A 26,995-nucleotide genomic window follows, 5' to 3' on the forward strand; every position below is an offset into this window, starting at 1 on the left:
CTCCCTCTCTCTCTCTCTCCTTCTCTCTCTGTTAAGACCTTGCCCTCGCCCCAATCTCCCCCCCCCCCCGCGCCCCTCCTGCATTTCTCTCTCCCCCATCCCCTCTGTCTCTCCCTGTCTCTCCCATCTGTCTCTCCTCCCCCTCTCTGGATGACTCTCTCTCTGTCTCTTCTTCCCTTCTGTTCCCCAGACCCTGCCCCCCCCCATGCTCTCCTTCACCCCAACCCCCCCTCCCTCCCGCACCTTCCCCCATCTCTTGGGTTCCCTCTTTGGGTCTCTATCTCTGTCCCCTTCTTTCTCTGGATATTTCTCTGTGTGTGTGTGTGTGTGTCTCTCTCTCTCCAACTTCCTTCTGCCACCAGCCACTGCCTCCCCCAAATCCCTCCCTCCCCCATCCCTGTTTCCCCGGCTCCACGTCTCTCTCTTTGCCGCTTCTCTTCTCGCTCCCTCCCTCTCTCTCTCTCTCTCTCTCCAGGTCTCTCTCTCTTTCCCCCCAGCTTCCTTCTGCCACCCAGACCCTGCCCCCCAATCGTTCCCTCCCCCACCTCCTCTCCGAGGCTCCCCATCCTCAGCGGCCCCCCTCCCTCTCCTCCCGCCTCCCTCCCTCTCTCGTCCTCCAGCTCCGCACTTTACCCAGCGACACACGAGAACCAAATTGTCTCCTCACCTTTCCCCCCCGCCCTCATCTCGAGCGCTCGACCCCCCCCCCCCCCCGCCTCGCTGCCTGGGGTCCGAGCTCAGAGCTGCCCCTCGGCCTCCCCCCACCCACCTCAACACCCCCTTTGCCCTACACCCCCTCATCGCCACCCCCGGCCAGGTCGGACGCCTGGGTCCCTGGCTGCTGGGGGAGGGCGAGCCGTGAGAACTGGGAGCCACGGGGGTGTCTCTGGGGGGGTGCCCACAGGACGGGGCTCAGTGTCCCCTCCTCAGTGCTCCAGCGAGTGGACCTGTCGCCAACCGAGGTGAGCCGGATCCGTCTCTTCATCGGAGGTGGGTGGATGTGGCAGGAAGGTCCCCCAAACCCCCTTATCCTGGAGGAAGGAGCTGGCCCCCTTCAGAGGGAGAGAGGAGGTGGCCCCCCTGTCGTATCCGGAAGCTTTAGAATGGGGGTCCCCTGCTCCCTCCTCCTCGGCTGCCGCCCGCCGGCAGATGGACTGAAGGAACAGTCCCTCAAGCCAAACAGATCGCCCCCCTGAATCGATACAAGGAAATGTCTTCAGCTCTTTTTTGGATGGAGGATGTCCCTCATGTACCCCGTTCCCCTCTCCTCCTGGTCCCGGGTCGTAGGGGGCCCAGCAGGAGGAGGGGTACATCCTGGGGGCACGGGCTCCCCCAGGTGGGAGCAGAAATGTGCCTGGACAGTGGAGGTGGCGGTGCCGGCCGGCCGGCCGGCCATGCCGGGCCCGGATGGGGGAGATGAGGCCCAGGGACCGGAGGAGAGGGACCGGGCATCTGCCTGGAGAGGGAGAGAAGGAGGCAGCACCTGGGCCAGGGGGCCGGGGGGGTGTCCCAGCCCAGTGCCCCGTGAACGGGCAGGCCAGGGGCTGCGTGTGGGCAGGCAGAGCCGGGGTGGGGGAGGGAACACGTGTGTGTGGGGGTCACTGGGCCCGGTTGCCATGGAGACACCCCCCATAGACAAGCTTTCTCGGCAACCCCTGGGAGCAGACCCGGTGGGGGCCGGCCGCTGGGGGCGTTGGAGGCCAAGGTCACGGGGCACGGGACCGGGGGTGGCTTTCCCCTCCTCTGTGGCCTCCAGGCTGTCAACTCCAGGAGGGGCTTGGGGAGGGAGTCCAGGGAGGAAGGAGTGGTGGAGGCAGGTAAGGGACGCTGGCCCAGCGAGAGGGAGGCCGGGGCGAGGTGGAGGAGGCAGGGCTGGGGGCGTGGTGGAGGGGACCCTGGGGGTGGGGGGCGGGAGGGGGACATCATTCCTAGCTGAGGGAGAGTTGGGGTCCTGGACATCAAATTCTTCCCAGGGGCACTGTCCACGGAGGGGCTCTGCTTAGGTTTGGAAGAAAATGCGTGTGCAGTGTATGGTCCTCACAGGTGACGGGTGTGGGAGGGGTCTGGGGGTCCCCACGAAGGGAAGTCTGAAGGGACACGGAGGGGTTTCCCTGATAGAGGAGGTGCTGGGAGTAGAGTGGGTGGGAGAGGAAGGCCAGAGGGAAGGAGAGAGACTCTTTTCATGATGTCAGAGGAGGGCAGGGGGTGTGGGGAGGGCAGTTCTGGGAACTTGAGAGAGTGGGAGGTCCAGGGGAGTTGGGGCGATCTAGAGTTGGGGGTTCATCTCGTGCGATGTGATAACAAGGGCTACCCTGGGGTGGGGGTTGGAGGTGCTGGGAGGGGGTGGAAGGGCCGGGAATGGAGTGTGTGTGTGTGTGTGTGTGGGGGGGGGGCCCTCCTTGGACAGCAGCGGGCGTGCAGGTCGGAGCTTGGGAGTTCTGAGTGGAGAGGAGTCTGGGGTCCGGAGGAAGGGAGTCCAGTGAGTGGACGCCGCCGCGGAGCTCACGGAGGAAATTTTTCTTAACGGAGAAGGAGGGCGCGATGGTCGTGAGGAGTTTGTCTGAGTTGTCGAGGTGGTGGGGGCCGGATGGCGACGACTTCCTAAAAAGATATTTTAAACCTTTATTTCAGAGAGGAAGGGAGAGACAGAAACATCAGTGATGGGAGAGAATCAGGGACCGGCTGCCTCCTGCAGGCCCCACGCTGGGGATCGAGCCCACGACCCGGGCCTGTGCTCTGACCGGGAATCGAACCGTGGCCTCCTGGTTCACACAAAGGTCAACGCTCAACCACTGAGCCAGGCCGGGCTAGGAAGACTTCCTTAAGCCGAGGAAAACATACTAAGGGGGTGGAGGTGGTCCCAGGGACACAGTAGGAGCTGCTAGACGGGATGTGGTGGGGATGCGGGTGTCCCCGTCAATCCGTGGGGCTGAGGTGGTGTTGACTGCCCATCAGAATCCCCTTGGAGAGCTGACATGCCCCCGCCTACTCCAGACCAATCCAATCCCAGTTTCCCCGGTGGGACTCAGGCGTCAGCTCTCAGGGGTGCTCTGCTGGCCTGTCCGGGGTGCGTCGTTACAGGTTGGAAACCTTGATCCAGAGAGAGGGGGGGAGGTCTGTGTGGGAAAGGGGGTTCCCAGGTGGAGGGGCCTGCGTTCAGGGGGCAGGTGTCGGTGGTAACTGCATGATTCTTCTGAGTTGCACACACGGCGAGAGTTCACGGGGAAGACTTGTCTGAAGCCGAGAACAGACTGAGAGGTTTATGTTTCGTGAGGAGAGGACGCGGGAGGTGCAGAGGGGGGACTGCGGGGAAGAGCGGACGTCGCTGTGTGAGACGGAGGAGGGTGCTGGGGTCTAGGAGGGACGGAGGGAGGAGGAGGACGGGGTTCCTTGGGCTGAGGAGGCCCCCCGGGCTGGGGTGAGGGATGCTTTGACCCAGGAGGACAGGGAGCGGAGGGGAGGGGCAGGACGGGGGTCCTGGTGTCAGGATGGTGGGAAGACTTGCTTTTTTCCCCCCCCCCCTTTTTTAATCCTCACCCGAGGATATTTCCCCCATTGACTTCAGAGAGAGTGGAAGAGAGAGAGAAAGACAGAGAAACACTGATGTGAGAGACACCCATGGACTGGTTGCCTCCTGCAGGCGCCCTGACCAGGCCCTGCAAGCGAGGCACGCGCCCTTGACGGGAATCGAACCGGGGACCCTTCCGTCTGCAGGCGGAGGCTCTATCCACTGGGCCACACCGGCCAGGACGGCGGGGAAGGCTTTCCCTGGCAGAGCCCATGTCCTCACAGCCAGGGAGGCCACGGGAACCTGGTGGGGACCTGATGGGGTGGTTTTGGGGGTGGAGGGCCAGGGGACCCCCCCCTAACCTTTCCTCTCGCTCCCTGCTCTCCCCCAGCTGCTGACCATGGCCGCCCTCTGACCCCGCCCGGCCCAGCCTCGTCCTCGCCGCTCCCCCCGCCCCCCACCAACCCCGCGCGGGGCCCAGGCCCCCCCTCTTCTGCCCGCGCCGTGAGCCCCGCCAGCCGCCGGCACGGCCCCGCCCCCGCTGCCCCGGTGGTGGCCCGCGGCCCCCCGGCTGCCCTCGGTCAAGCTGGAGTCGCTGAAGCGCTGGAACGAGGAGCGGGGGCTCTGGTGCGAGAAGGGGGTGCAGGTGCTGGTGACCACGGTGGGCGCCTTCGCCGCCTTCGGCCTCATGACCATCGCCATCAGCACCGACTACTGGCTGTACACGCGCGCCTTCATCTGCAACACCACCAACCTCACGGCGGGCGACGACGGGCCGCCCCACCGCGGCGCCCCCGCCGAGAAGAAGGACCCGGGGGGCCTCACGCACTCGGGCCTCTGGCGGATCTGCTGCCTGGAAGGTAGGCGGGGCCGCCGCGCCCCTCCCCGAGCCCCGCCCCTCGGCTCCCGGACCACCCAGGTGGTCTTCGTGGGTGGTCTGTCTTCGTGGGTGGTCTGTCTTCGTGGGTGGTCTGTCTTCGTGGGTGGTCTGTCGTCTTCGTGGGTGGTCCTGCCGCCGCGGCGGCGTCTGGTCCGCAGTCTGCCGGCCCTGCTACCCCTTCCCATCCGGCCTTCCCACCCCTCTGCACCCCTGGGAACCCCCACCCACCGGGGTGCACCCTCATCGTATTCTCTCTCCCACATCCTGCCCCGCGTCCTCTGATCGCCCCTCTCCTGCCCCCGCCCCCCCACAGCCCCTGCTCATCTCCTCCATCCCTTTCCCCTTCAGCACCCCGCCCTGTGCGCACCGCCCGCCCCTCTGATCTCGCCTGTCACTTTTCCTCTTTCCCTCTCTCTCTCTTTTTTTAAATTCTCTTTTACTTTTTTAAAAAATATATATATTTAAAGTCACTACCTTTTTTAAAAAAGTTGTTTATTTATATATGTAAAGTCACTAATTTTGAAAATATATATATTTTATTGATTTTTTTACAGAGAGGAAGGGAGAGGGATAGAGAGTTAGAAACATCAATGAGAGAGAAACATGGATCAGCTGCCTCCTGCACATCTCCCACTGGGGATGTGCCCGCAACCAAGGTGCATGCCCTTGACCGAAATCGAACCCGGGACCCCTTAGTCCGCAAGCAGACGCTCTATCCACTGAGCCAACCCGGTTAGGGCGAAAAATATAGATTTTTATTGATTTTAGAGAGGAAGGGAGAGAGAGATAGAAACATCAATGATGAGAGATAATCATTGATGGGCGGCTTCCTGCACGCCCCCCACTGGGGATGGAGCCCACAACCCGGGCATGCGCCCTGACCAGGAATCGAACCTAGGGCCCTTCAGCCCCCAGGCTGATGCTCTATCCACTGAGCCACACCGGCTAGGGCTCTTTTAATTTTATTATTTTTTAAAATTTTGATTTCAGAGAGAGGAAGGGAGAGGGAGCTAGAAACATCCATGATTGATCAGCTGCCTCCGGCACGCCCCACACTGGGGATCAAGCCCACCACCCACAACCCAGGCATGTGTCCTGACCGGGAATCGAACCTTAGCATGACCTCCTGGCTCATAGGTCAATGCTCGACCACTGAGCCATGCCGGCGGGCTCCTCCTCTCCTGGCCTGCCTCTCCCCACCGGGGTTTCTTACAGCCTCCCACCTGGTCCTGGTCCTCCCTGTCCCCCCCACCCCCTGCATGGCTCTGTTTCATTGTACCCCCCCCCTCCCCACTTCAAGCCTAGCTTCTCCTCTTCCTCCTTCCAGACCTCATTTCTCTCCCAGCCCATGCACCCCCTCTTACCTCCATCTCTCCATCTCTGTCTCCCCCTCGGTCCTGCTCTCCCTCCCTCTCCAGGCTGCCCTCCTAGAGGTCCCTCTGCACCTGTCCTCGCCACACAGCCCCCCCCCCCCCCGTGTGACTATCTGTCCACCTCGGGGCTCACCTCGGGGCCTCACAGCCCGGCTTGTTGCAGCCGTGGGGTCCCTGTGAGATTCCTCCCCTTCTCTTTTCCGTCCCTTTCTCTTCTCCATCCCTTCCTCCTCTGGCTGAGCACTCGGGGTGAGCAGGGAATGTTGTCATCTGGTTTTGTCCGATGAGCTGGGCGCCACCCTCCTGTCGGGAATGCGGAAACTGAGGCTCAGAGAGGTTAAGTCACTTGGCCAAGGTCACCCAGCCATAGGTGGGACAGAGCCAAGAGAACTCAGGCCGGATGCGGGGGGAGGTGGTTGCAGATATGCGTGGTTTGGCATGTGGGGTGTTCAAAACGGAAACCAAAGTCTGAATCTGTGTACCCGTCGCCAACATTTAAAAACAGGGAGATTTCACATCAAAAAGCCAATTTCCGGCTTCTTTTGAACTCGCCGAAGACTGGCGACACAGGGGTCTGCCCTGGTCATGGTGGGCAGGGTCTGAGTAGCAGGTGTTTCTTTGGCTGAGAACTGGGCAGGGCTGTGTGTGTGTGTGTGTGTGTGTGTGTGTTCTGTGTGTGTGTCTGCTTCGCCACAGTCACCTCCATTCCCTATTGCCTCACATCCTGTCAGGTTCTCTCATCAGTAACTTTCTCCCTCTTGTGGGCATTTGACCTCAGGTTCACTCGCTCAGGGGTCTGACTGAGCAGCAGGCACAGAGCCAAGCGGATGGTCTTGCATCCTGAAACCCCTGGGACAGCGTAGGGTATAAGAATGCCATTCAGCTGAAACCGGTTTGGCTCGGTGGATAGAGCGTCGGCCTGCGGACTGAAAGGTCCCAGGTTCGATTCCGGTCAGGGGCATGTACCTGGGTTGTGGGCACATCCCCAGTGGGGGATGTGCGGGAGGCGGCTGATCGATGTTTCTCTCTCATCGATGTTTCTAACTCTCTATCTCTCTCGCTTCCTCTCTGTGAGAAATCAATAAAATATATTTAAAAAAAAAAGAATGCCATTCATTCATTCATTCATTCAACAACTGGTATTTCTTGAGTTTATACTATATGCCAGGAACTATTCTTTTTTTTAATGAAAAGTAGTATTTACTTACTTACGTATTTATTTTAGAGAGAGGAAGGGGGAGAGAGAAACATCCATTTGTTGTCCCACTTATGTATGTATTCATTGGTTGATTCCTGTATGTGTCCTGGCCGGGGATCGAACCCATAACCTTCTCATATTGGGAAGGCACTCTAACCAACTGAGCTACCCAGTCAGGGACACCGGAAACTATTTTTTTAAAATATATTGTTATTGATTTCAGAGAGGAAGGGAGAGGGAGATAAAAACATCAATGATAAGAGTCATTGTTCCGCTGCCTCCTGCACGGCCCCCAACTGGGGATCGAGCCTGCAACCTGGGCGTGGGCCCTGACTGTGAATCGAACAAAAACCTCCTGGTTCATAGGTTGACGCTCAACCACTGAGCCACACTGGCTGGGCCTGACTTCCGTTTTAACAGGAGGGCTCTTTTTAAAAACGATATATGTTATTGATTTTTTACAGAGAGGAAGGGAGAGGGATAGAGAGTTAGAAACATCGATGAGAGACAAACATTGATCAGCTGCCTCCTGCACACTCCCCACTGGGGATGTGCCCGCAACCAAGGTACATGCCCTTGGCTGGAATCGAACCTGGGACTCTTGAGTCCACAGGCCGACGCTCTATCTACTGAGCCAAACAGGTCAGGGCAGCCTGAGGGCTCTTGTTGCTGCATTGGTTACTACACGGAAGGCAGGAGGGACAGCAAGAGGTGGTGTGTCTGGGTGGAGCGTTGGAGCGTGGGCAGTGGTTTAATTCAGATCGGAGTCCGATGCTACAAGGGGCAGGAGTTCCTGGTGGGGGCGGTTGTGGGAGCTGAGAGAGGAGAGTCAGGGTGTCTCTGAGGCTGCGTTTCTCAGCCTCGGAGCTGGTGACATGTGGGGAGAAATAATTCTGTGCCTTGGAGGCCGTCCTGCATGTGGTGGCCTGGTTACCAGCAGCCTGGCCTCCGCCTTCCAAATGCCAGGAGCACCTCCCAGCTGTGACACCCACATTGTCAGCTGTCTCTGGACTAGGAGAACAGTGACCCTGGGTGAGCGTCACCGCTCTGAGGCCGTGGCCTGAGCACCCGAGAATGGGGGTGGGGAGGGCGAAGTGTGCATAAGGTGAAGCAGCAGGTATTCTATTTCATTTCTTTTTTAAAAAAATATATTTTATTGATTTTTTACAGAGAGGAAGGGAGAGAGATAGAGAGCTAGAAACATCGATGAGAGAGAAACATCGATCAGCTGCCTCCTGCACACCCCCTACTGGGGATGTGCCCGCAACCAAGGTACATGCCCTTGACCGGAATCGAACCTGGGACCTTTCAGTCCGCAGGCCGACGCTCTATCCACTGAGCCAAACCGGTTATGGCTTATTTTATTTCTTTTTGTTCCTGTCATCTAATTTGTTATAAGGAGGGTTATCATTTTTTCAAATCTTTATTGTTGAAAGTATTACATATGTCCCTTTTCCCCCCATTGACACTCCTCCAGCCCCCCCCCCCAACCCTCCCTTACCCCAGGCCTTCACCACCCCCCTGTCCGTGTCCATGGACCATGCATAGATGCACACAAGGTCTTTAGTTAATTACCTCCCACCCACCCACCCTTGTCTGCCTTCCCTCTGAGATTCCGCCCCTGTTCCCTGCTTCCATGCCTCTGGGTCCACTCCGTTCATCGGCTTATTTTGTGACTTCGATTCCGCATCTGAGTGCGAGCATGTGATGCTTGTCTTTCTCTGCCTGGCTTATTTCACTTAGCGCGATACTCTCCAGGTCCCTAAGGAGGGTTATCACGATCTCAGTTTTGAACATGTTAAACTTAATTTAATGTATTATTTTAGAGAGAGAGAGAGAGAGAGACATTGATTTGTTGTTCCACGTATTGAGGCACTCATGGCTGCTCCTTGTATGTGCCCTGACCGGGGATCGAACCTGCAACCTTAGCCTGAGCAGCCCGGCCAGGGCTAGAACAGGTTACACGTAACCTGCCTATCAGAGCTCTCCTCTAGGACAGGGGTCAGCATTTGAAAAACCCTGTAGCGTTCCATACAGTCAGCATCTCAGGCTTCGTGGTGCGTCGACTCTGTCTCAACCACCCCTGGAAACAACCAGAGACGACACGTGAGCGAATGGCCCGGAGCTGCGATCTAATCGAGCCACTTCGGACACTGACCTCTGAACCCCAGAGCCTTCCCATGTGCCACACAGGCATCTCCTTCGATCTTCTCTCGGTCATTTAGAAAATGTAAAACCCACTCGCTGCCGGCTTTGGCCCAGTCTGACCTAGGCTGTCAGCAACACGATGAGGCCGGGGCTCAGTGGAGAGTCGGGGCCGGAGACACAAACTGGGGGTCATGGCTTATGAACAGATAAATGGTCACCTAGAGAGATCGAGACCAAAACGTTAGTTGGACGGCTGCCACCTGAGCTCGTCCAGAGCCCTGGCCAGTGTGGCTCAGTGGTTGAGCGTCAGCCCATGAACCAGGTGGTCACAGTTCGATTCCTGGTCAGGGCACATGCCTGGGTTTCGGGCTCCATCCCCAGTGTGGGGCAAGCGGGAGGCAGCCGATCAATAATTTTCTCTGATCATTGATGTTACTGTCTCTCTCTCTCCTTCTCCCTTCTTCTCTGAAATCACTAAAAATATATTAAAAAAAAAAAAAAAAAGTGCCCTAACTGGTTTGGCTCAGTGGATAGAGCATCGGCCTGCGGACTGAAAGGTCCCAGGTTCGATTCCGGTCAAGGGCATGTACCTGGGTTGCGGGCACATCCCCAGTGGGAGATGTGCAGGAGGCAGCTGATCGATGCTTCCCTCTCATCGATGTTTCTAACTCTCTATCCCTCTCCCTTCCTCTGTGTAAAAAAATCAATAAAATATATATTTTTTTAAAAAGGCAATCAGAGCCCTGGTGGGTGTGGCCTGGGTTGCAGGCTTGATCCCCAGTAGGGGGCATGCAGGAGGCAGCCAACTGATGTTTCTCTCTTTCTCTCAAATCGATAAAAACATATTAAAAAAAAAATTAATCAGAGAGACACCAGGAAGCCAGGAAAGGAGATGAGAAAGGAGTGCGCACAGAGGTTTGGGGGAAATGAGGTAAGTCGGTGTCCTGGAAGCCAAAGGAAGAACTTAAGTGTTTTTGGGTGGGGGTGGGGGGGTACATGCAGCCTGGCTTTATTGTAACCATCATTGTCACTTAACATTTTAAAAAATATATATATTTCTTTATTGATTTCAGAGAGGAAGGGAAAGGGAGAGAGAGAGAGAGAAACATCAATGATGAGAGAGAATCATTCATCAGCTGCATCCTGCATCTCCCCTACTGGGGATCGAGCCTGCAACCCAGGCATGTGCCCTTGGCCGGAATTGAACCTGGGACCCTTCAGTCCGCAGGCCAATGTTCTATCCACTGAGCCAAATCAGCTAGGGCAAATTTTTTTTTTAAATTTATTGATTGATTTTATAGAGAGAGAGGAAGGGAGAGAGGAGACAGAGAGAGACATTGATGTGTCATTCCACTCATCCGTGCACCCATTGGTTGACTGATTCTTGTATGTGCCCTGACCGGGGATCGAACCCACAACCTTGGCATATCAGGCCGGCGCTCTAACCAACCGAGCCACCCGGCCGGGGCTCTTCCGCATTTTGAATATTAGGTCTGGAATCAGAGCCAAAATACCACTTGAACATGTAACCAATATAAAACATTAATGAAATATTATGCATTTCTTTTTCGTGTGAGTTTTCAAACCAGTGAGTGTTTTGCCCTCACAGCTCATCCCAGTCGCCACGTCCCGAGCGCCCGGGAGCCACCGTGGCCGTGGCATCCGTGGGGGTGCAGCCCCTCCCGGGAGTCGCAGCTACAGTCTCGGGCCCCCTGTTAGGACATAATGACCTGGACCTCAGACCGTTCATCCTGGCCATTGTGCACAGCCCCTTTTATCTCGGGGCGTCCTCCCCCGGTGCCAGGGGGAGGAGTTGCTATGCTTGTGCTTGTCAGGCAGGAAGCGGTGGCCAGAAAGAGGGGTGATCCGCCACATGGCCACCCCACACGCCAGGGGCAGGGCCTGTGGAACCCACTTCTCCAGCCTTCTCACCTCCCTGTTCCCCCTTCACCCGGCCTGGGCAGGTCCTGGGGGAGACTCAGGGCCACGTCCCACCATCGCTGCACAGGAAAAGCTCCCAGCCCCATGGGGTCCTGTAACACCCTTATAGTCCAGTAACCCCCCGCCCCCCGTGTCCTGCGCTTAACTGTGTGTTCCATTGCGTTCTTACCAACCCCTAGAAAGCCGTACCATTGTCCTCACTTTTGTTTTGTTTTTGTTTTACAAATATGTTTTTTTTTAATATACTTCTTTATTGATTTCAGCGAGGAAGGGAGAGGGAGAGATAGAACCATCAATGATGAGAAAGTATCATTGATTGGCTGCCTCCTGCATGCCCCCGACTGGGGATCAAGCCTGCAACCTAGGCACGTACCCTTGACTGAAATCGAACCCAGGACCCTTCAGTCTGCAGGCTGATACTCTATCCACTGAGCCACACCAGCCAGGGCCACATCCTCACTTTTGAAATGAGGAAACGGAGGCTCTGGTGTTCAAGTCCCTAAGCCACACAGCTGGGAAGTGGCATCCCTGGCATGTGAGTTCTGAGCCTGGGCTCCTCTGCCCCCGATATGCTGGCCTCTGAGGCCCAGCTGCCCCCGCATCTCCCCCCTGTGACTTACCATCCAGGCGGGACCTCGGCCCCGTGCCTCAGTTTCCCCATCTGCAGAGCAGGGGGACTGCTATTGCCTCGCACCCTGGGGTTCGTCATGAGCACTGAATACGGTACTGCCTGTCCACGCCGGGAGCAGGGCCTGGCGTGAGGTTAGCCCCCCGGGAAGGGCAGCCGTCCTGACGCTGTCACCACTGTCCTGCTGAGAGTCCCCACCCCGGGCTCTCCGCGCTCAGCCTCACTGCATGGCCGTTCATGCTGTGAGAGAAGCACAGTGATGCCATTCAGGAAAGGGGGGACTCGAACCCCCAACCTTACCTACCACACCTCACGGACGGGCGGACGGGTTAACGTCTGCTCTTGAGAGTGTGTATTCATTCGTCTAGTCCAGTGGTTCTCAACCTTATGGCCCTTTAAATACCGTTCCTCATGTTGTGACCCAACCATAAAATTATTTTTTTTGCTGCCCTGGCTGGTTTGGCTCAGTGGATGGAGCATTGGCCTGTGGACTTAAGGGTCCCAGGTTCGATTCCGGTCAGGGGCATGTACCTTGGTTGCGGGCACATACCCAGTGGGGGTTGTGCAGGAGGCAGCTGATTGATGTTTCTCTCTCATCGATGTTTCTAACTCTCTATCCCTCTCCCTTCCTCTCTGTAAAAAATCAATAAAATATATTCTTAAAAAAATTATTTTCATTGCTACTTCATAACTGTAATGTTGCTACTGTTATGAATCATCATGTAAATATCTGAGATGCAGGATGGTCTTAGGCGACCCCTGTGAAAGGGTCGTTCGACCGCCAAAGAGGTTGAGAACCGCTGGTCTAGTCAATCATTTTTTTAAAAATTGTAAAATACACAGAACATACAACTGATCATTTAAACCATTTTTTGGTTGTTGTTAATCCTCACCTGAGGGTATCTTTTCCTTTGATTTTTTTTTTTTTTTTTTTTAGAAAGTGGAAAGGAGGGGAGAGAGAGAAACATTGATGTGAGGCACATTGATTGGTTGCCTCCATGCATCCCAACCAGGGCTGGGGATCGAACCTGCAACCCAGGTACATACCCTTGACCGGGAATTGAACCCATGACCCTTTCATACATGGGCTGACGCTCTAACCACTGAGCACACCAGCAGGGCCATTTTAACCATTTTCGAGTACACAGTTTAGTGGTAAGTGCATTCACGTTGTTGTGCAGCCATCACCACCATCCATCCACAGAACTCTTACCATCTTGTAAAACTGGAACTCTGCCCCCGTTAAACAGTAACTCCCCACTTCCGCTCCCCCAGCCACTGTCTCTGAATGTGTCTCCTCTAGGGACGTCATAGAAGTGGAGTCACGCAGTATTTGTCTTTCTGTGCTTGGCATATTTTACTTGGCATAATATCCTCAGGGTTCCTCCTTGCTAGAGCATAGGTCAGAAGCCCCTTCCTTTTTACAGCTGAATAATATTCCATTGAATGTCTACTGGAATAATACATTCCGTGATAATGTATATACCACATTCTATCCATTTATCCATTGCTGGACACTCAGGTTGCTTTCGGCTTGTGAATAATGCTGTTAGGAAAATGGGTGTGCCATTTCTTAGGGACCCAGCTTTCAATTATTTTGAGTATATACCCCCAAAGGAGAGTTGTTAGATCACATAGTCATTGTGTCTTTGATTTTTTGAGGAAACTCGGTACTATTTTTCTTAGCAACTCTACCATTTTACATTCCCGCCAACAGGGGTCCCACTTTCTCCACAGCCTTGCCAACTCTCTTGTTATTTTGTGTGTGTGTGTGTGTGTGTGTGTGTGTTCCCCAGTAGCTGTTCTAATGGGTAGGAGGTGGTATCTCGTTGTGGTTTTGATCCGAATTTTCCTAATGATTGGTGATGTTAAGTACCTTTTCATGTGCTTGTTGGCCCATTCAATCATTCTTTCATGAAAATATTTATCAGGCACTTACTATATACGAGGTAGGTGCTGGGGATAGAGTGGTGAACAGGCCATATGCTTACATCCCAGTAAGGCACACTGCTGTGGGTTTGCGGCTGCTTCCACCACCCATCAGCTGTGAGTTGACGAACCCTTTCTGTGCCTCTGTTTCCTCATCCGGACAATGGGTACGTCGACTGATCATGACTGAGCACTTCATGGTGACTCAGGCAAAGTGCTAAATCTCTACCTGGACTAAATCCTCACAACCACCCCGTGAGGTAGGTCTTATTCCTCCCTTTTTATCGGCGAAGGAGCTGCAGCAAATTGACCTAAGTTATGCCAACAAGGTCACCGACTAAGGACATGACAGAGTCGGGCTTTATCCTCAAGCAGTGGGACTCTGATTCCCAATGACTGGCCACTGCACGATACCAATCACATTCTCTATTTCATGGGACTCCGGGGAGCTCCGATGAGTCCATCCACCACTTAACAACGTTAGCTCTTAGCGGAATTACTCACTGCCTTATATCCCTCCCTCCCATCCTTGTCTTTATCCCCATTCCTTCCTTTCATCTTCTGCCTCGAATCTCGCCTTCTGCTATCATTCATTCATTCATTCATTCATTCATTCTTCATTCATTCATTCGATGCCCATTCTTGAGGCCTCCCTTGTACCAGGCAATGATAGAGACACACACAGGAATTTATGAAGAAATTCATAAATCATCCCAATGCTTGCCAGAAAGCGGGGTAGCACAGGGGGCCGCTGCACCCCAGAGGGGGAAACTGGACCCAACTTTAGCGAGAGGAGTGAATGCATGTGCGCATGTGCGAGCCCAATGACACGCTTCCTCAAGGAGGCGCCCGTGAGCTGCCCACTTGCAGGGTAAGTTTTCATCAGTGAAGATGTGAGTGGACGGACTGTTCCACAGCCTGGAGTTCGTGAGGAGCCTGGGGCATCAAGGAAACAAAATGTACTTATATTTATGCTAATTTATGCTAATTTATACACCAGTCTCCAACTATGTGTTAGAACAGGAACTGTTCTCAAATATGGGGTGTTAGGTTCCTGAAGGGTGTGAGGTCCAGGACCTGAGGATAGCATTCTGGGGTGGACGAAGCGGGTGAGGCTGAGTGACCCCTAGAGGCATAACCCCTTCACGGGCCTCTGAGATTCCAGGTCAGAGGCTGGCAAATCCCTCTCCGTAAGCGCAGGATTGAAGAGACTACAACTCTCATGAATCACCGGGGCTACTCTCCCCAGAAGTGGCCTCGGGACCTCGTAGGGCCTTATGGGAAATGTAGTCTCCTTTGCCCTCCGCAGCCTCCTTCGTTTTCCCACACTCTTGCAGACGCCTCGGGTTCAGCGTTAGAAGGGCGCCTTGACATTGCTGAACTCAGCGCCTTGCAGCGGTTCTCAACCTGTGGGTCGCGACCCCTTCACAGGGGTCGCCTAAGACCATCGGAAAACACATCTATAATTCCATATTGTTTTTGTGATGAATCACTACGCTCTAATTATGTTCAATTTGTAACAATGAAATTGGGGGTCACCACAGCATGAATAACTGTATGAAAGGGTCGCGGCATTAGGAAGGTTGAGAACCACTGTTAGAGGGAAACGGAAGGCCGGGGGGACTGGGGTCCCAGCCCAGGATTCAGGGCTGGGGTGTGTATGTGTGTGTGTGTGCGGGGGGGGGGGGGAGTCCTGTGGCTTTTCAGTGAGTTTTGGATGTTGTTGTTTTTCTTTATTAAATAAAAATACTGGAGTGGATAATGAGGCCAAAGAGATTGACAGGTTGTCCCAGAGGCCTGGGAAAGGTTCAGGAACCAGGAGGGGAGAGAGAGAGAGAGAGAGAGAGAGAGAGAGAGAGAGAGAGAGAGAGAGAGAGAGAGAGAGGAAGAGGAAGGAAGCGGCGAGTCTTCTCTCACAGGGGGGTCCCCCAACTCTTAAGTCCCCCCGCATCACCACCTCTGTCCCCCTCTAGGGCTGAAAAGAGGTGTCTGCGTGAAGATCAACCACTTCCCGGAGGACACTGACTACGACCATGACAGCGCGGAGTATCTGCTCCGTACGTTGGGGTCCGGGACAGATTTGGGGGACAACGGGGCGGTGAGAGAAGGGAGGGGGGAGGCGGGACCTGGGGGCGGGCTGAGAAGAGATTCCGGGAGGTGATTGGCCGCAGCGTTGTGGCTCTCTGGGCTGGGATTGGCTGCTGCTCCCCGAGAACGCGGCAAATCCTGAGTTGTGATTGGCTGTGGCTTAGCGCTCAGAAATCATAAAATTTGTTTGCCTAGGGTTTGGGGTGTGGGGAAAGGGGTGCAGAGAGAGGGGGAGAGAGACTTCAGAGAGGGAGAGGGAGAGGGAGAGAAGGGAACCCCAGAGCTATGAGTGAAGCCAGACAGAAAGGGGGTGGGGGGGGGAGGAGAGAGAGAGAGAGAGAGAGAGAGAGAGAGAGAGAGAGAGAGAGAGAGAGAGAGAGAGAGAGAATGAGAATGAATGAAGCCCGGTGTAGGGGGCGGGGGAGGAAGGAAGGGAGCGGGAGAGAGGAAGGAAAGAGAAAGAAAAACTAGAAGCCCAGAGAGATGGAGCCAGGCAGCAGGGAGAGGAGGCAGGGCGATAGGAACAGGTTTGGTAGAGGAGGGATCTGGAGAAAGGAAAGAAATCGCAGAAAGGGAAGGAGCGTGCGAGAAGGGCAAGGGCACAGGGAGGGGCCCACAGAGAACGAGAGAAGTTCAGAGAAAGAGATGGAGAGTGAACGAGAATAAAAAAAAAAAAAAAAAGGCCAGGCGAGAGAGAAATAGGACGAGGAAGGAAGAAAAAGAGGAAATCAGACCGAGAAGTAGAGAAATGTTAAAAAAAAAAAAAAGAAAAAAAAGGAGAATGAATGAAATAACCAGAACACGGGTAGAGGGAAACCTGGAGAACCAGGGAGGGGACAGGTGGAGTCAAACACGGGCAGCAGGAGGCGCAGCGCGCGGGGTGCAGGGGGGGGGGGGGAGGGTGCCCGCAGGCGGCCGCATCCCACCCCCCGGCGCTCACTCCCTCCTCCCCCTCCCCCTCCTCCCCTTTCTCCCTCGCAGGCGTGGTGCGGGCCTCCAGCATCTTCCCCATCCTCAGCGCCATCCTGCTGCTGCTGGGGGGCGTGTGCGTGGCGGCCTCCCGCGTCTACCGGTCCAAGAGGAACATCGTTCTGGGGGCAGGAATCCTGTTCGTGGCAGCAGGTGAGAGGCAGGGAGAGCGGGCGGCCCACCCACGTCGCCACGTGTGTGTGTGTGTGTGTGTGTGTGTGTGTGTGTGTGTGTGCACCCTGCCCCCGAGCGCCCCCTGGGGCCCGGAGCCTGCCTAGGCTCTCTCCAAACTCCATCGCCACCCGCTGGGTGTCGCCAAGGTGGGTGTCGCCTTCGTGGTGTCTGGCGCCTAATAGGGGTGCGGGGAGCTTAGGTTCCCGAAGCCCGGGGGTTCAGGTCACGGCAGGGAGGCGCTGGGGCCGCGAGACATCACTGGGGTCTTGAAGATAGGGGGCCAGGGCTGGGCGGTGGCAGGTCCAGCCGCAGAGGGAGAAAGTGATTTGGCTGTAGATGGGGAGGAGCCTGCTGTAAGGGATAGAGCCTGTGGACTCCGGCGGACCCAGAAAGGGGCTGGTCCTGGGAAACCCTCCAGGCAGCTCCGAGTGAGGCATCGCATTAAGGAGTAATTAATATTATATTTTAATTGATTTCAGAGAGGAAGGGAGAGGGAGAGAGAGATAGAGAAACATCCATGATGAGAGAGAATCATGGATCGGCTGCCTCCTGCATGGCCCCTACTGGGGATGGAGCCCGCACCCCCGGGCATGTGCCCTTGACAGGAATCAAACCTGGGACCCTTCAGTCCGCAGGCCGACGCTCTATCCACTGAGCCAAACCGGCTAGGGCAAGACTCCCTTTCTACCCGAAATGAGTAGTGCTGCGAGGTGCTGGAAAGCTTTTTTGAACTGGTGGCACCCAGAGAATGGGCAGGATTTAGCATAAAGAACAGCAGGTGCTTCGGGGATGGATAGAGATGGGGCGGGGGGGGGGGGGCTTGCTTGACCTGGGACTGGGGAGGAGCCCAGCCTAGACCCAGGAGGCGCAGTGTCGGGCAATCCCGAGGCTGGTGTAGAAAAAGGACCTGCTCTAAGAAGGAGGACTTTTAGACCAGCAAGGGGCGGGCCTAGAAGAGATGCCCAGACTGGGATGGTAATCCTGAAAGGAAGAGTTTGTATTTTTATTTACTTATATATTTAAAATATATTTTATTGATTTTTTACAGAGAGGAAGGGCGAGGGATAGAGTTAGAAACATGGATGAGAGAGAAACATCGATCAGCTGCCTCCTGCACACCCCCCCCCCCCCCACTGGGGATGTGCCTGCAACCCAGGTACATGCCCTTGACCGGAATCGAACCTGGTACCCTTCAGTCCACAGACCCGGCGCTCTATCCACTGAGCAAAACCGGTTAGGGCGAGGTAGAGTTTTTAGATCAGCCAAGTTCAGGGCCTAGATTCAGTGGGATTATTTCATGAAGAGTTTAAAGCAGCAGAGGGTGGGGTTTAGGGGAAACCCAGGTGTATAAAGTGATGGAGATATACCCATCGGAGGAGGGCCTGGACCACCCAGGGGGGACCATGGGAGGCGTGGCCTAGGCTACCGGGAGGAGGGGCCTAGGCCATCTTAGGGAGGGAACCGGGACCAGCTGGGGCGGAGTTTAGGATGGAAGTTGAACCGTTGGCGGGGGTGGGGGGGGGGGTGTCCTGAATCATTAAGGGCGTGGCCTTAAACCACCTGGGGGGTGGAGTTTAGACCAGCCGGGGCGGGGCCTGGCTCTCTGGGGGTGGGACTTAGGCTATCTAGGGGGTGGAGTTTAGACCAGCTGGGGCGGGGCCTGGCTCTCTGGGGGTGGGACTTAGGCTATCTAGGGGGTGGAGTTTAGACCAGCCGGGGCGGGGCCTGGCTCTCTGGGGGTGGGACTTAGGCTATCTAGGGGGTGGGGTTTAGACCAGCCGGGGCGGGGCCTGGCTCTCTGGGGGTGGGACTTAGGCTATCTAGGGGGTGGGGTTAGACCTGCCGCGTTGAGGTCTGGACCAATTGGGGCGAGTCCTAGGCTACCTGGGGGCGGGGCCTGACCAGCTGGGGAGGAGTTTAGGCCTGCGGGGGCGGGACCTAGGGGCGGGGCGGGGCGGGACCTAGGGTGGGGCCGGGGTGGCCTCCAGGCTCCCGTCTGACCGTCCCCCGCCCAGGCCTGAGCAACATCATCGGGGTCATCGTGTACATCTCGGCCAACGCGGGCGAGCCGGGCCCGAAGCGGGACGACGAGAAGAAGAACCACTACTCGTACGGCTGGTCCTTCTACTTCGGCGGCCTGTCCTTCATCCTGGCCGAGGTGATCGGCGTGCTGGCCGTCAACATCTACATCGAGCGCAGCCGCGAGGCGCACTGCCAGTCCCGCTCGGACCTGCTCAAGGCCGGCGGGGGCGCGGGCGGCAGTGGCGGGAGCGGCCCCTCGGCCATCCTCCGTCTGCCCAGTTACCGCTTCCGCTACCGCCGCCGCTCCCGCTCTAGCTCCCGCTCCAGCGAGCCGTCGCCGTCGCGGGACGTGTCTCCGGGCGGCGCGGGGGCCCCCGGCTTCCCCTCCACGGACATCTCCATGTACACGCTCAGCCGCGACCCGTCCAAGGGCAGCATGGCCGCGGGGCTGGCGGGCGCCGGCGGCGGAGGCGCGTTCGGCGGCGCGGCCGGGGGCGCGGGCGGCGGCGGCGGCGGCGGCGGCGGCGGCGGCGGCGGCGGGGCGGGCGCCGAGCGGGACCGCGGGGGGACGTCGGGCTTCCTCACGCTGCACAACGCCTTCCCCAAGGAGGCCGGCGGCGGCGTCACGGTCACGGTCACCGGGCCGCCCGCCGCGCCCGCGCCCGCCCCGCCCGCGCCCTCGGCGCCCGCCCCCGGGACCCTGGCCAAGGAGGCGGCCGCCTCCAACACCAACACGCTCAACAGGAAAACCACGCCGGTGTAGGGGCGCGCGCGGGGGGGGGGGGGGGGCCGCCGGGCGCGTGCGCGGGCGCGCGTGCAACGAGGCTGCTGGGGAGGTCGGGGCGCCCCCTGCTTCCCCGGGGGGCGCGCTGGAGACTGCTGGGCCTTCCCCCCGCGCCCCCTCCCCCCAGGTGTGGGGGATCGCCCCCCCCACCCTCGGATCAGGGACCCTAAGGGAGGAGGACGGGAAGGGAAGGAAGGGAAGGGGCCGCGCGAGGGAGCGTCGTGTTTTATTTTTGTTGTGGGATTGGGTGGGGGAGGGAGGGCCGTGGTGTTTTTTGCAGTTTTGAGATGTTTTTCTTTTTCATGTTTTTGCTGTGTGCATGTGGGGGCGGGGGGAGGGGGGACTCCCAGCCCAGCCCAACTCCTGGAGAGGGGCCCATAACACACAAATATATAGTTCTACCGACAAACTATATATATATATATGCTCTCTATAAGGAGACAGGGAAAGAGAAGGGACGCGGGAAGGCGGAGGGACGAGGCCTGGACGTGGACTTTGCCGTGCATGATCCTGCAAGGGTTCATGAAGCACCTACTGTGTACGGGGGCGGCGCTCTGAAGGATATAAACAGGCCTGGAAAGCGACTTGTTCAGTCATTGCCAGCAGTTTATTCTTGCACTGAAGCGCGAGGCATCGTGCTGAGCCTACAGAAGGGAGGAAAACCAACAGGGTCCCCTCCGTCCTCATAGGGTTAACAACTTGTGCGTTGATCGAGCAACGGTGTCCATAAACAGCAAATTACAATGAGGACCTAGGAAAAGTCCAAAATGCTACAGAAGGCTCCATCAGGGGGGCTGAAGCCAGTTTAAAAGGAAAGGACATTGTTGCACCCACGGAGAAGATGACAAGCAGTCAGGTGGCGCTGGGGAGGGGAAGTGTTTCAGCCAGAGAACAGCATGTGCAAAGGCCCTGGGGCAGCAGGTGCTTCCTTGGAAGGCTAGCGTGTGAGCAGATGGAACAAGATGCAGCTGGAGGGAGGCATCGGCAGGGCCAGACTTCCCAGGGACTCGTAGGTCAGGCCACGGGAGTTTAGATTTTCTTCTGAGGGCCGTGGGGAGCCGAGGAGTGAATGGCACTCGGCGGGAGAGCAACGTAAACGGTGTACAAAGGGGAGGCAGGAACTCGGAGATGAGAGGCAGAGACATGCTGGAAGTCGGCATCAAACACCTGTGCTGGCTCTGGAAACTCGCACTCGTGGGAGCAGAGCAGTTAATGACACACATCCTGACGCACAGGCACCGTGTCTGATGTGCGGGAGAGGCGCTGGGACTTGGGAATCCGTGTCACTCACTCATTCATTCATTCATTCATTCATTCAGCCATTCACTCCTTGTCGCTGCGCCGCTGCTAGACAGAGTGCTAGAAGCAGGGTCCCTGGGGGTGAAAACGTGAGGCTGTCAGAAACCACAATCCAGGCAGGGCGGTTGGTGCAGGGACCCTGTTGGGCACCTCGAAAGAGAATGGAGCCACCAGCCACCGGCTGCCAGGAGTGGGCAGCACTTAGGGAAACTTCCTGGGGAAGGTCCCGCCCCGCCAGGGTCTCAAACCGGGTGAGTAGGAGTCTGCCCTGAGTAGGAGTCTGCCCGGGAGGAAGGCTCTGGGGCAGAGCCCTGGAGGAGTGAAGCAGCAGTGTGCTGCATGGGGACAGGGCTCCTAATGTGGGGACGCTGAAGGGCAAGGTGGGGGTGGGGGGTGAGCCCAGAGAAGCAGCTAGAAGGCAGAGCCCAGGGAGCGGGAGTTCCGGGCTCCGGGGTTGGGGTGTTGTTCTAAGGGTAGCTGGGGGAAACCTGGGAGAGTTTAGAGCAGGCAGAAGGCCGGATCGGTGTGGGTGCTAGGAGAGGACCCTGGGGTGTTGCAGGTGCTGTGGGAGCGCGAGGCAGGAGGGCAGATGAGCTGGGCAAGCACTGTGGGGGGGAGGTGAAGGGGGTTTGACGGTCACTGAGGTCGCAGAAGGGATGGTGGCCTCCCCTCACTGGCTCAGCAAAGATTTCCCGAGGTCTCCCAGGTGCCAGGCCTGCTGCTCTGAGATGCTGGGAGGCCCGAGATACTGGTCCCCTGTCCTGATAACACGGAGCAGCAGAAAAGGGTGGGAGAGCCCAGCCAGTGTGGCTCAGTGGTTGAGGGCCGACCTGTGAACCAGGAGGTCACCGTTCGATTCAAATTAGGGCATACGCCTGTGTTGCCGGCTCAATCCCCAGTAGGGGGCGTGTAGGAGGCAGCCAATCCATGATTCTCTCTCTCCCTTCCTCTCTGAAATCAATAAAAATATTATTTAAAAAAAGAAAAGGGTGGCCCTGGCTGGTTTGGCTCAATGGATAGAGCGTCGGCCTGCGGACTGAAGGGTCCTGGGTTCGATTCCAGCCAAGGGCACGCGCCTGGGTTGCAGGCTCGATCCCCAGTAGGGGGCATGCAGGAGGCAGCCGATCAATGATTCTCTCTCATCATTGATGTTTCCATCTCTCTCTCCCTCTCCCTTCCTCTCTAAAATCAATAAAATATATATATTTTTTTTAAAAAAGAAGAAAAGGGTGGGACAGAGGAGGACAGACCAGGGCTGGGTGCGGGGACTTCCCTCAGGGGCCTGTGTGGAAGGACTGGAAAGGGGGAGAGAGACTGGAGGGGGTGTGGGGACCCAGGCAGGTGAGCTGTGGGGGAAGGAATACACTCTAGTGCCACAGGAGGACGTGGTGTAGGGCAGGGGTGGGGGACGTCGGCCTGCGGGCGGTATGAGGCCCGAGGAATCATTTGTTCTGGCCCTGCCAAGGCAACCACAGGCGGGGTTTGAAATTCAATAAATCTAAGAGCTTTGTCCATAGCAAGATAAATGTATTAAGTGAATTAGATTAAGTGGATGATGTTATAAATACCCAAATGGCCCTTGGCAGGAAAAAGGTTCCCCAGCCGTGGACTGTAAAGGGACCGGTCCAAGAGGGACAGGGGGAGGTGGGTTTTGAGACGAGTTTGGTGGGAGAGGGGGCTCTGGTGCAGGAGGGGGCAGAACGGGTTGCGGGTAGTGGACTCTAGGGTCCAAAGGCCAGAGAGCAAGAAAGAGGTAGGGGATGGGTAGGGAGGGCGGAGATGGGGGGGAGGAAGGATGAGGATGAGAGACCCAAACTCCGTGAGTCACTGAGACACAGAGAAAAAGGAAAGCGATCCAGGGAGGGCAGAGAAAGGGGGAGGCGAGACGGACACAGAGATGCACAAATCAGCCCGGCCGGTGTGGCTCAGTGGCCGCGCATCCACCTATGAACCAGGAGGTCAGGGTTCGATTCCCGGTCAGGGCACAGGCCTGGGTTGCAGGCTCGATCCCCAGTGTGGGGCGTGTAGGAGGCAGCCGATCGATGATTCTCATCGTTGATGTTTCTATCTCTCTCTCCCCCTTCCTCTCTGAAATCAATTTAAAAAATGTAAAAATTTTTAAAAAATGCACAAATCACAAGTGAGATGGTTTCTTCGGCTGGCGCGTTCCCCGTGTTCAGGAAGTATTCGCCGAGCCCCGTCCTGTTCTAGACTCTGTCGAGGCCCAAGGCAGGCGCTGGGCGGTCTGTCAAGGCCCTGCTCTCCTGGGACTCACAGGAGGGGCACATGGGAATGTCAGTCACAGGGAACTGCTTGAAGAGCCAAGTAGGACGTGGTGTCAATGGCGGAGCAGGCCCTCGAGGAGAACCCCCTGCAGAGGTCCCCTTGGAACAGATTCTGGGGTTGGGAGAAGGAGAGGGACAGGGACAAAGGCGGCACAAAACCCTGGAGGACTCCAGGATGGCCGGGATGCTCTGAGGGAGGAGGGCAGGTTAAGGAGGGTGAGGTCAGAACAGGCTGGGAGCCCTTCCCGTGGGGCCTTTTAGCCCTGGGGACGAACCTGATGTCTGGCTTCCACGGGCTGATAACAGGCACAACATGATTATATTAAAAAAAAATAAATAAATAAGAAGAAATGACAGGCCGGCCCGTGTGGCTCAATGGTTTGAGTGTCAACCGATGAACCAGGAGGTCACGGTTCGATTCCCAGGCGGGACACAGGCCCGGGTTGCGGGCTCGATCCCCAGTCTGGGGCGTGCCGGAGGCGGCCGATCCATGATTCTCTCTCATCATTAATGTTTCTATCTTTTCCTCTCTGAAATCAATTAAAAAAACAACAACAACATTAAAACACAAACCAAACAACAACAAAAGAAGAGAACCACGTGGTCGTGCCGAGAGTGGATGCAGGCGTGAAAGGGGCCCTGAGGCCTCAGGGGGCGGCTGTCCGTGTCCAGCGGAGGCTGCTGGCGGCCGGGACCCCTGTGGGGTCGGCGAGGATGGAGAGGGACATGGGATCCTGGAGGCAGAACCGATAGTAAATGAACTGGGTGCCACAGAGAGGGTGAGAGGCCAGTGAGGGGAGACGGAACCCTTCCCCGGGCGCACACCAGGGGGCCCCGGGGCGGGAGTCAGGAGTGGGGTGGAGATGCCTGTGCGAAACCCAAGTCGGCCTATCGGGTCACCGGTGGGAAATGTGAGACGGGAGGAGCGGGGGGGGGCAGGACGTGGCCAGAAATACAGATTTTGGAGAAGTCAGCATCGAGGGGACACTGCAGGTCATGAGGCTGGATTAGGTGACGAAGGAGGTGCATGCGCCAGAGCCGGGGTGGGGGTGGGGCATCCACGTCCCGGTCAGAAGGGGAGAGAGGGGGGACCACGAAGTAGGCAGAGACCAGGAGGAACCCCGCCAAGCTGCCTAGAACAAGGGAAACCCCCCAAAGCAACCGTTTGGTCTGATAAGAGGTCATCGCCACACAAGGCAGCGGTTCTCAACCTGTGGGTCGCGACCCCTTTGGGGGGTCCAATGACCCTTTCACAGGGGTCGCCTAAGACCATCGGAAAACACATCTATAATTCCATATTGTTTTTGTGATGAATCACTGTGCTTTCATTATGTTCAATTTGTAACAATGAAATTGGGGGTCACCACAACATGAGGAACTGTATTAAAGGGTCTCGGCGTTAGGAAGGTTGAGAACTGCTGCAAGAGAGCGAGGGAGGGAGGGAGGGAGGAAGGAGGCAAGGAGACCAGGTGTGAAGGTGATCAGGACTTCTATACCAAAGAAAGTGGGTGCCCTTTCTGTGAAAGGAGAGACAGGGAGATGAGGGACAGCGTGCACCCCGAAATGAGGCAGCTGTTGCAGCAGATGGATGAGACAGGTGGGAGGCCCAGGGCCGGAGGGGACATGGACTCAGAGGGCAGATGAACTACCCCAGGGCTGCCCTGCCCTGCCCTGCACAATCCCGGCTGCTGCCAGCACCAAGCACACCCGTGGAGGCCTCAGAAGGCCCCGCGACCCGAGGGAAGAAACAGCTTTCACTCATCCATCTAAGCAATGTCCTGAGGCCTCCGGGGACCCCCACCCCGGCCTGCATCTCAGAGCAGAGGGGGCTGTGCTCTGACCGGGGCACTTTCCCAGGCCTGGGAGGGGATGTCTGGGATGTCTGTGTGTCCCCATCTCACTTCGTTCATTCATCCACTCGCTCATTCATTCATTCATTCATTCACGTGGCCTAATGCACAGCTGCTAAGGCCCCCTGTGTGGTCCTGGGCTGGGCTGTGCTGAGGGCCAGGGGGTGAGTTCCCTGTGCACCCAGGCCCTGCCACAGGCTGGGGGAGCCCGCAGACGCACAGGGTCACACCCCAGGCGATCTGTGCTCCCGTGGAAGCCATACAGGACGCCCTTGGCATCCAGAGCAGGTGCATGGAGAAGGCCCGGCCCACCTGCTGCTGGAGCAGCCAATTGTGGGCAGCGCTGCCCGTGAAGGTGGGTCACAGAGGGCGGAGGTGAAAGGGTCAAGACCAGGCCCTGCGGCCATTCCACGGGATGCCCTGTCCCTGCTCCTGGGGAGCAAAGCTGCATGGAAAGTCCTGGGGTGCCCCTCTAATAAACTCCATGAAGAGGACTGCGGCTGTGATTCTGTGCTCCCAGCAACCAGCTCTCCCCCGGACTGACCTTTCTACCGCCAAGGGAGCTGAGGACCCCAGCGTGGGCCTCTGTCCTTCTGCCTTCAAGACCCAGGGGTCCAGGCCCCCAGCCCCTCCTCCCTCAGACCCAGGAGCCCAGGCCCCCATCCCTCCTCCCTCAGACCCAGGAGTCCAGGCCCCCAGCCCCTCCTCCCTCAGACCCAGGAGATCTGGCCCCCAGCCCCTCCTCCCTCAGACCCAGGAGTCCAGGCCCCCAGCCCCTCCTCCCTCAGACCCAGGAGTCCAGGCCCCAGCTCCTCCTCCCTCAGACCCAGGAGTCCAGGCCCCCAGCCCCTCCTCCCTCAGACCCAGGAGCCCAGGCCCCCAGCCCCTCCTCCCTCAGACCCAGGAGTCCAGGCCCCCAGCCCCTCCTCCCTCAGACCCAGGAGTCCAGGCCCCCAGCCCCTCCTCCCTCTGACCCAGGAGATCTGGCCCCCAGCCCCTCCTCCCTCAGACCCAGGAGTCCAGGCCCCCAGCCCCTCCTCCCTCTGACCCAGGAGATCTGGCCCCCAGCCCCTCCTCCCTCTGACCCAGGAGATCTGGCCCCCAGCCCCTCCTCCCTCAGACCCAGGAGTCCAGGCCCCCAGCCCCTCCTCCCTCTGACCCAGGAGATCTGGCCCCCAGTCCCTCCTCCCTCAGACCCAGGAGCCCAGGCCCCCAGCCCCTCCTCCCTCAGACCCAGGAGCCCAGGCCCCCAGCCTCCTCCCTCAGACCCAGGAGTCCAGGCCCCCAGCCCCTCCTCCCTCAGACCCAGGAATCCAGGCCCCCAGCCCCTCCTCCCTCAGACCCAGGAGTCCAGGCCCCCAGCCCCTCCTCCCTCAGACCCAGGAATCCAGGCCCCCAGCCCCTCCTCCCTCAGACCCAGGAGTCCAGGCCCCCAGCCCCTCCTCCCTCAGACCCAGGAGATCTGGCCCCCAGCCCCTCCTCCCTCAGACCCAGGAGTCCAGGCCCCCAGCTCCTCCTCCCTCTGACCCAGGAGATCTGGCCCCCAGCCCCTCCTCCCTCAGACCCAGGAGCCCAGGCCCCCAGCCCCTCCTCCCTCAGACCCAGGAGCCCAGGCCCCCAGCCTCCTCCCTCAGACCCAGGAGTCCAGGCCCCCAGCCCCTCCTCCCTCAGACCCAGGAATCCAGGCCCCCAGCCCCTCCTCCCTCAGACCCAGGAGTCCAGGCCCCCAGCCCCTCCTCCCTCAGACCCAGGAGTCCAGGCCCCAGCCCCTCCTCCCTGGGATCCAGCTGTTCAGGTTCCCAGCTGCGCCCGTTCAGACCACAAATCGAAAATCCCGGCTCCCTGCCCTGCTCCCTCTTCCGCCCCCGGGGAGACCGGACCCTGGGCTCCCGCGCGCTCGACCCTTCAGGGAATGGATG

At 57.7% G+C, this 26,995-nt stretch overlaps 1 protein-coding gene across 2 annotated transcripts; it reads left to right on the forward strand.

Annotated features, from left to right (window-relative positions):
• Positions 1 to 275: 275 nt before the first annotated feature.
• CACNG8 (calcium voltage-gated channel auxiliary subunit gamma 8) lies at positions 276 to 25,570 on the forward strand. Of its 2 annotated transcripts, none has more exons than XM_081107699.1 (5): positions 276 to 990; positions 3,900 to 4,368; positions 15,579 to 15,662; positions 16,675 to 16,815; positions 18,852 to 25,570. In XM_081107699.1, exons 2-5 carry the CDS (start codon positions 4,197 to 4,199, stop codon positions 19,619 to 19,621), a joined length of 1,167 nt encoding a protein of 388 aa, XP_080963825.1. In that variant the 5' UTR covers positions 276 to 990; positions 3,900 to 4,196; the 3' UTR covers positions 19,622 to 25,570. The 2 variants fall into 2 exon arrangements, with proteins under 2 accessions (XP_080963825.1, XP_080963824.1); XM_081107698.1 differs by having other exon boundaries at positions 276 to 962.
• The last annotated feature ends 1,425 nt before the right edge of the window (positions 25,571 to 26,995 follow it).

Source organism: Myotis nattereri (genome assembly GCF_964212035.1).
Source record: "Myotis nattereri genome assembly, chromosome: 15".
Taxonomy (NCBI): domain Eukaryota; kingdom Metazoa; phylum Chordata; class Mammalia; order Chiroptera; family Vespertilionidae; genus Myotis; species Myotis nattereri.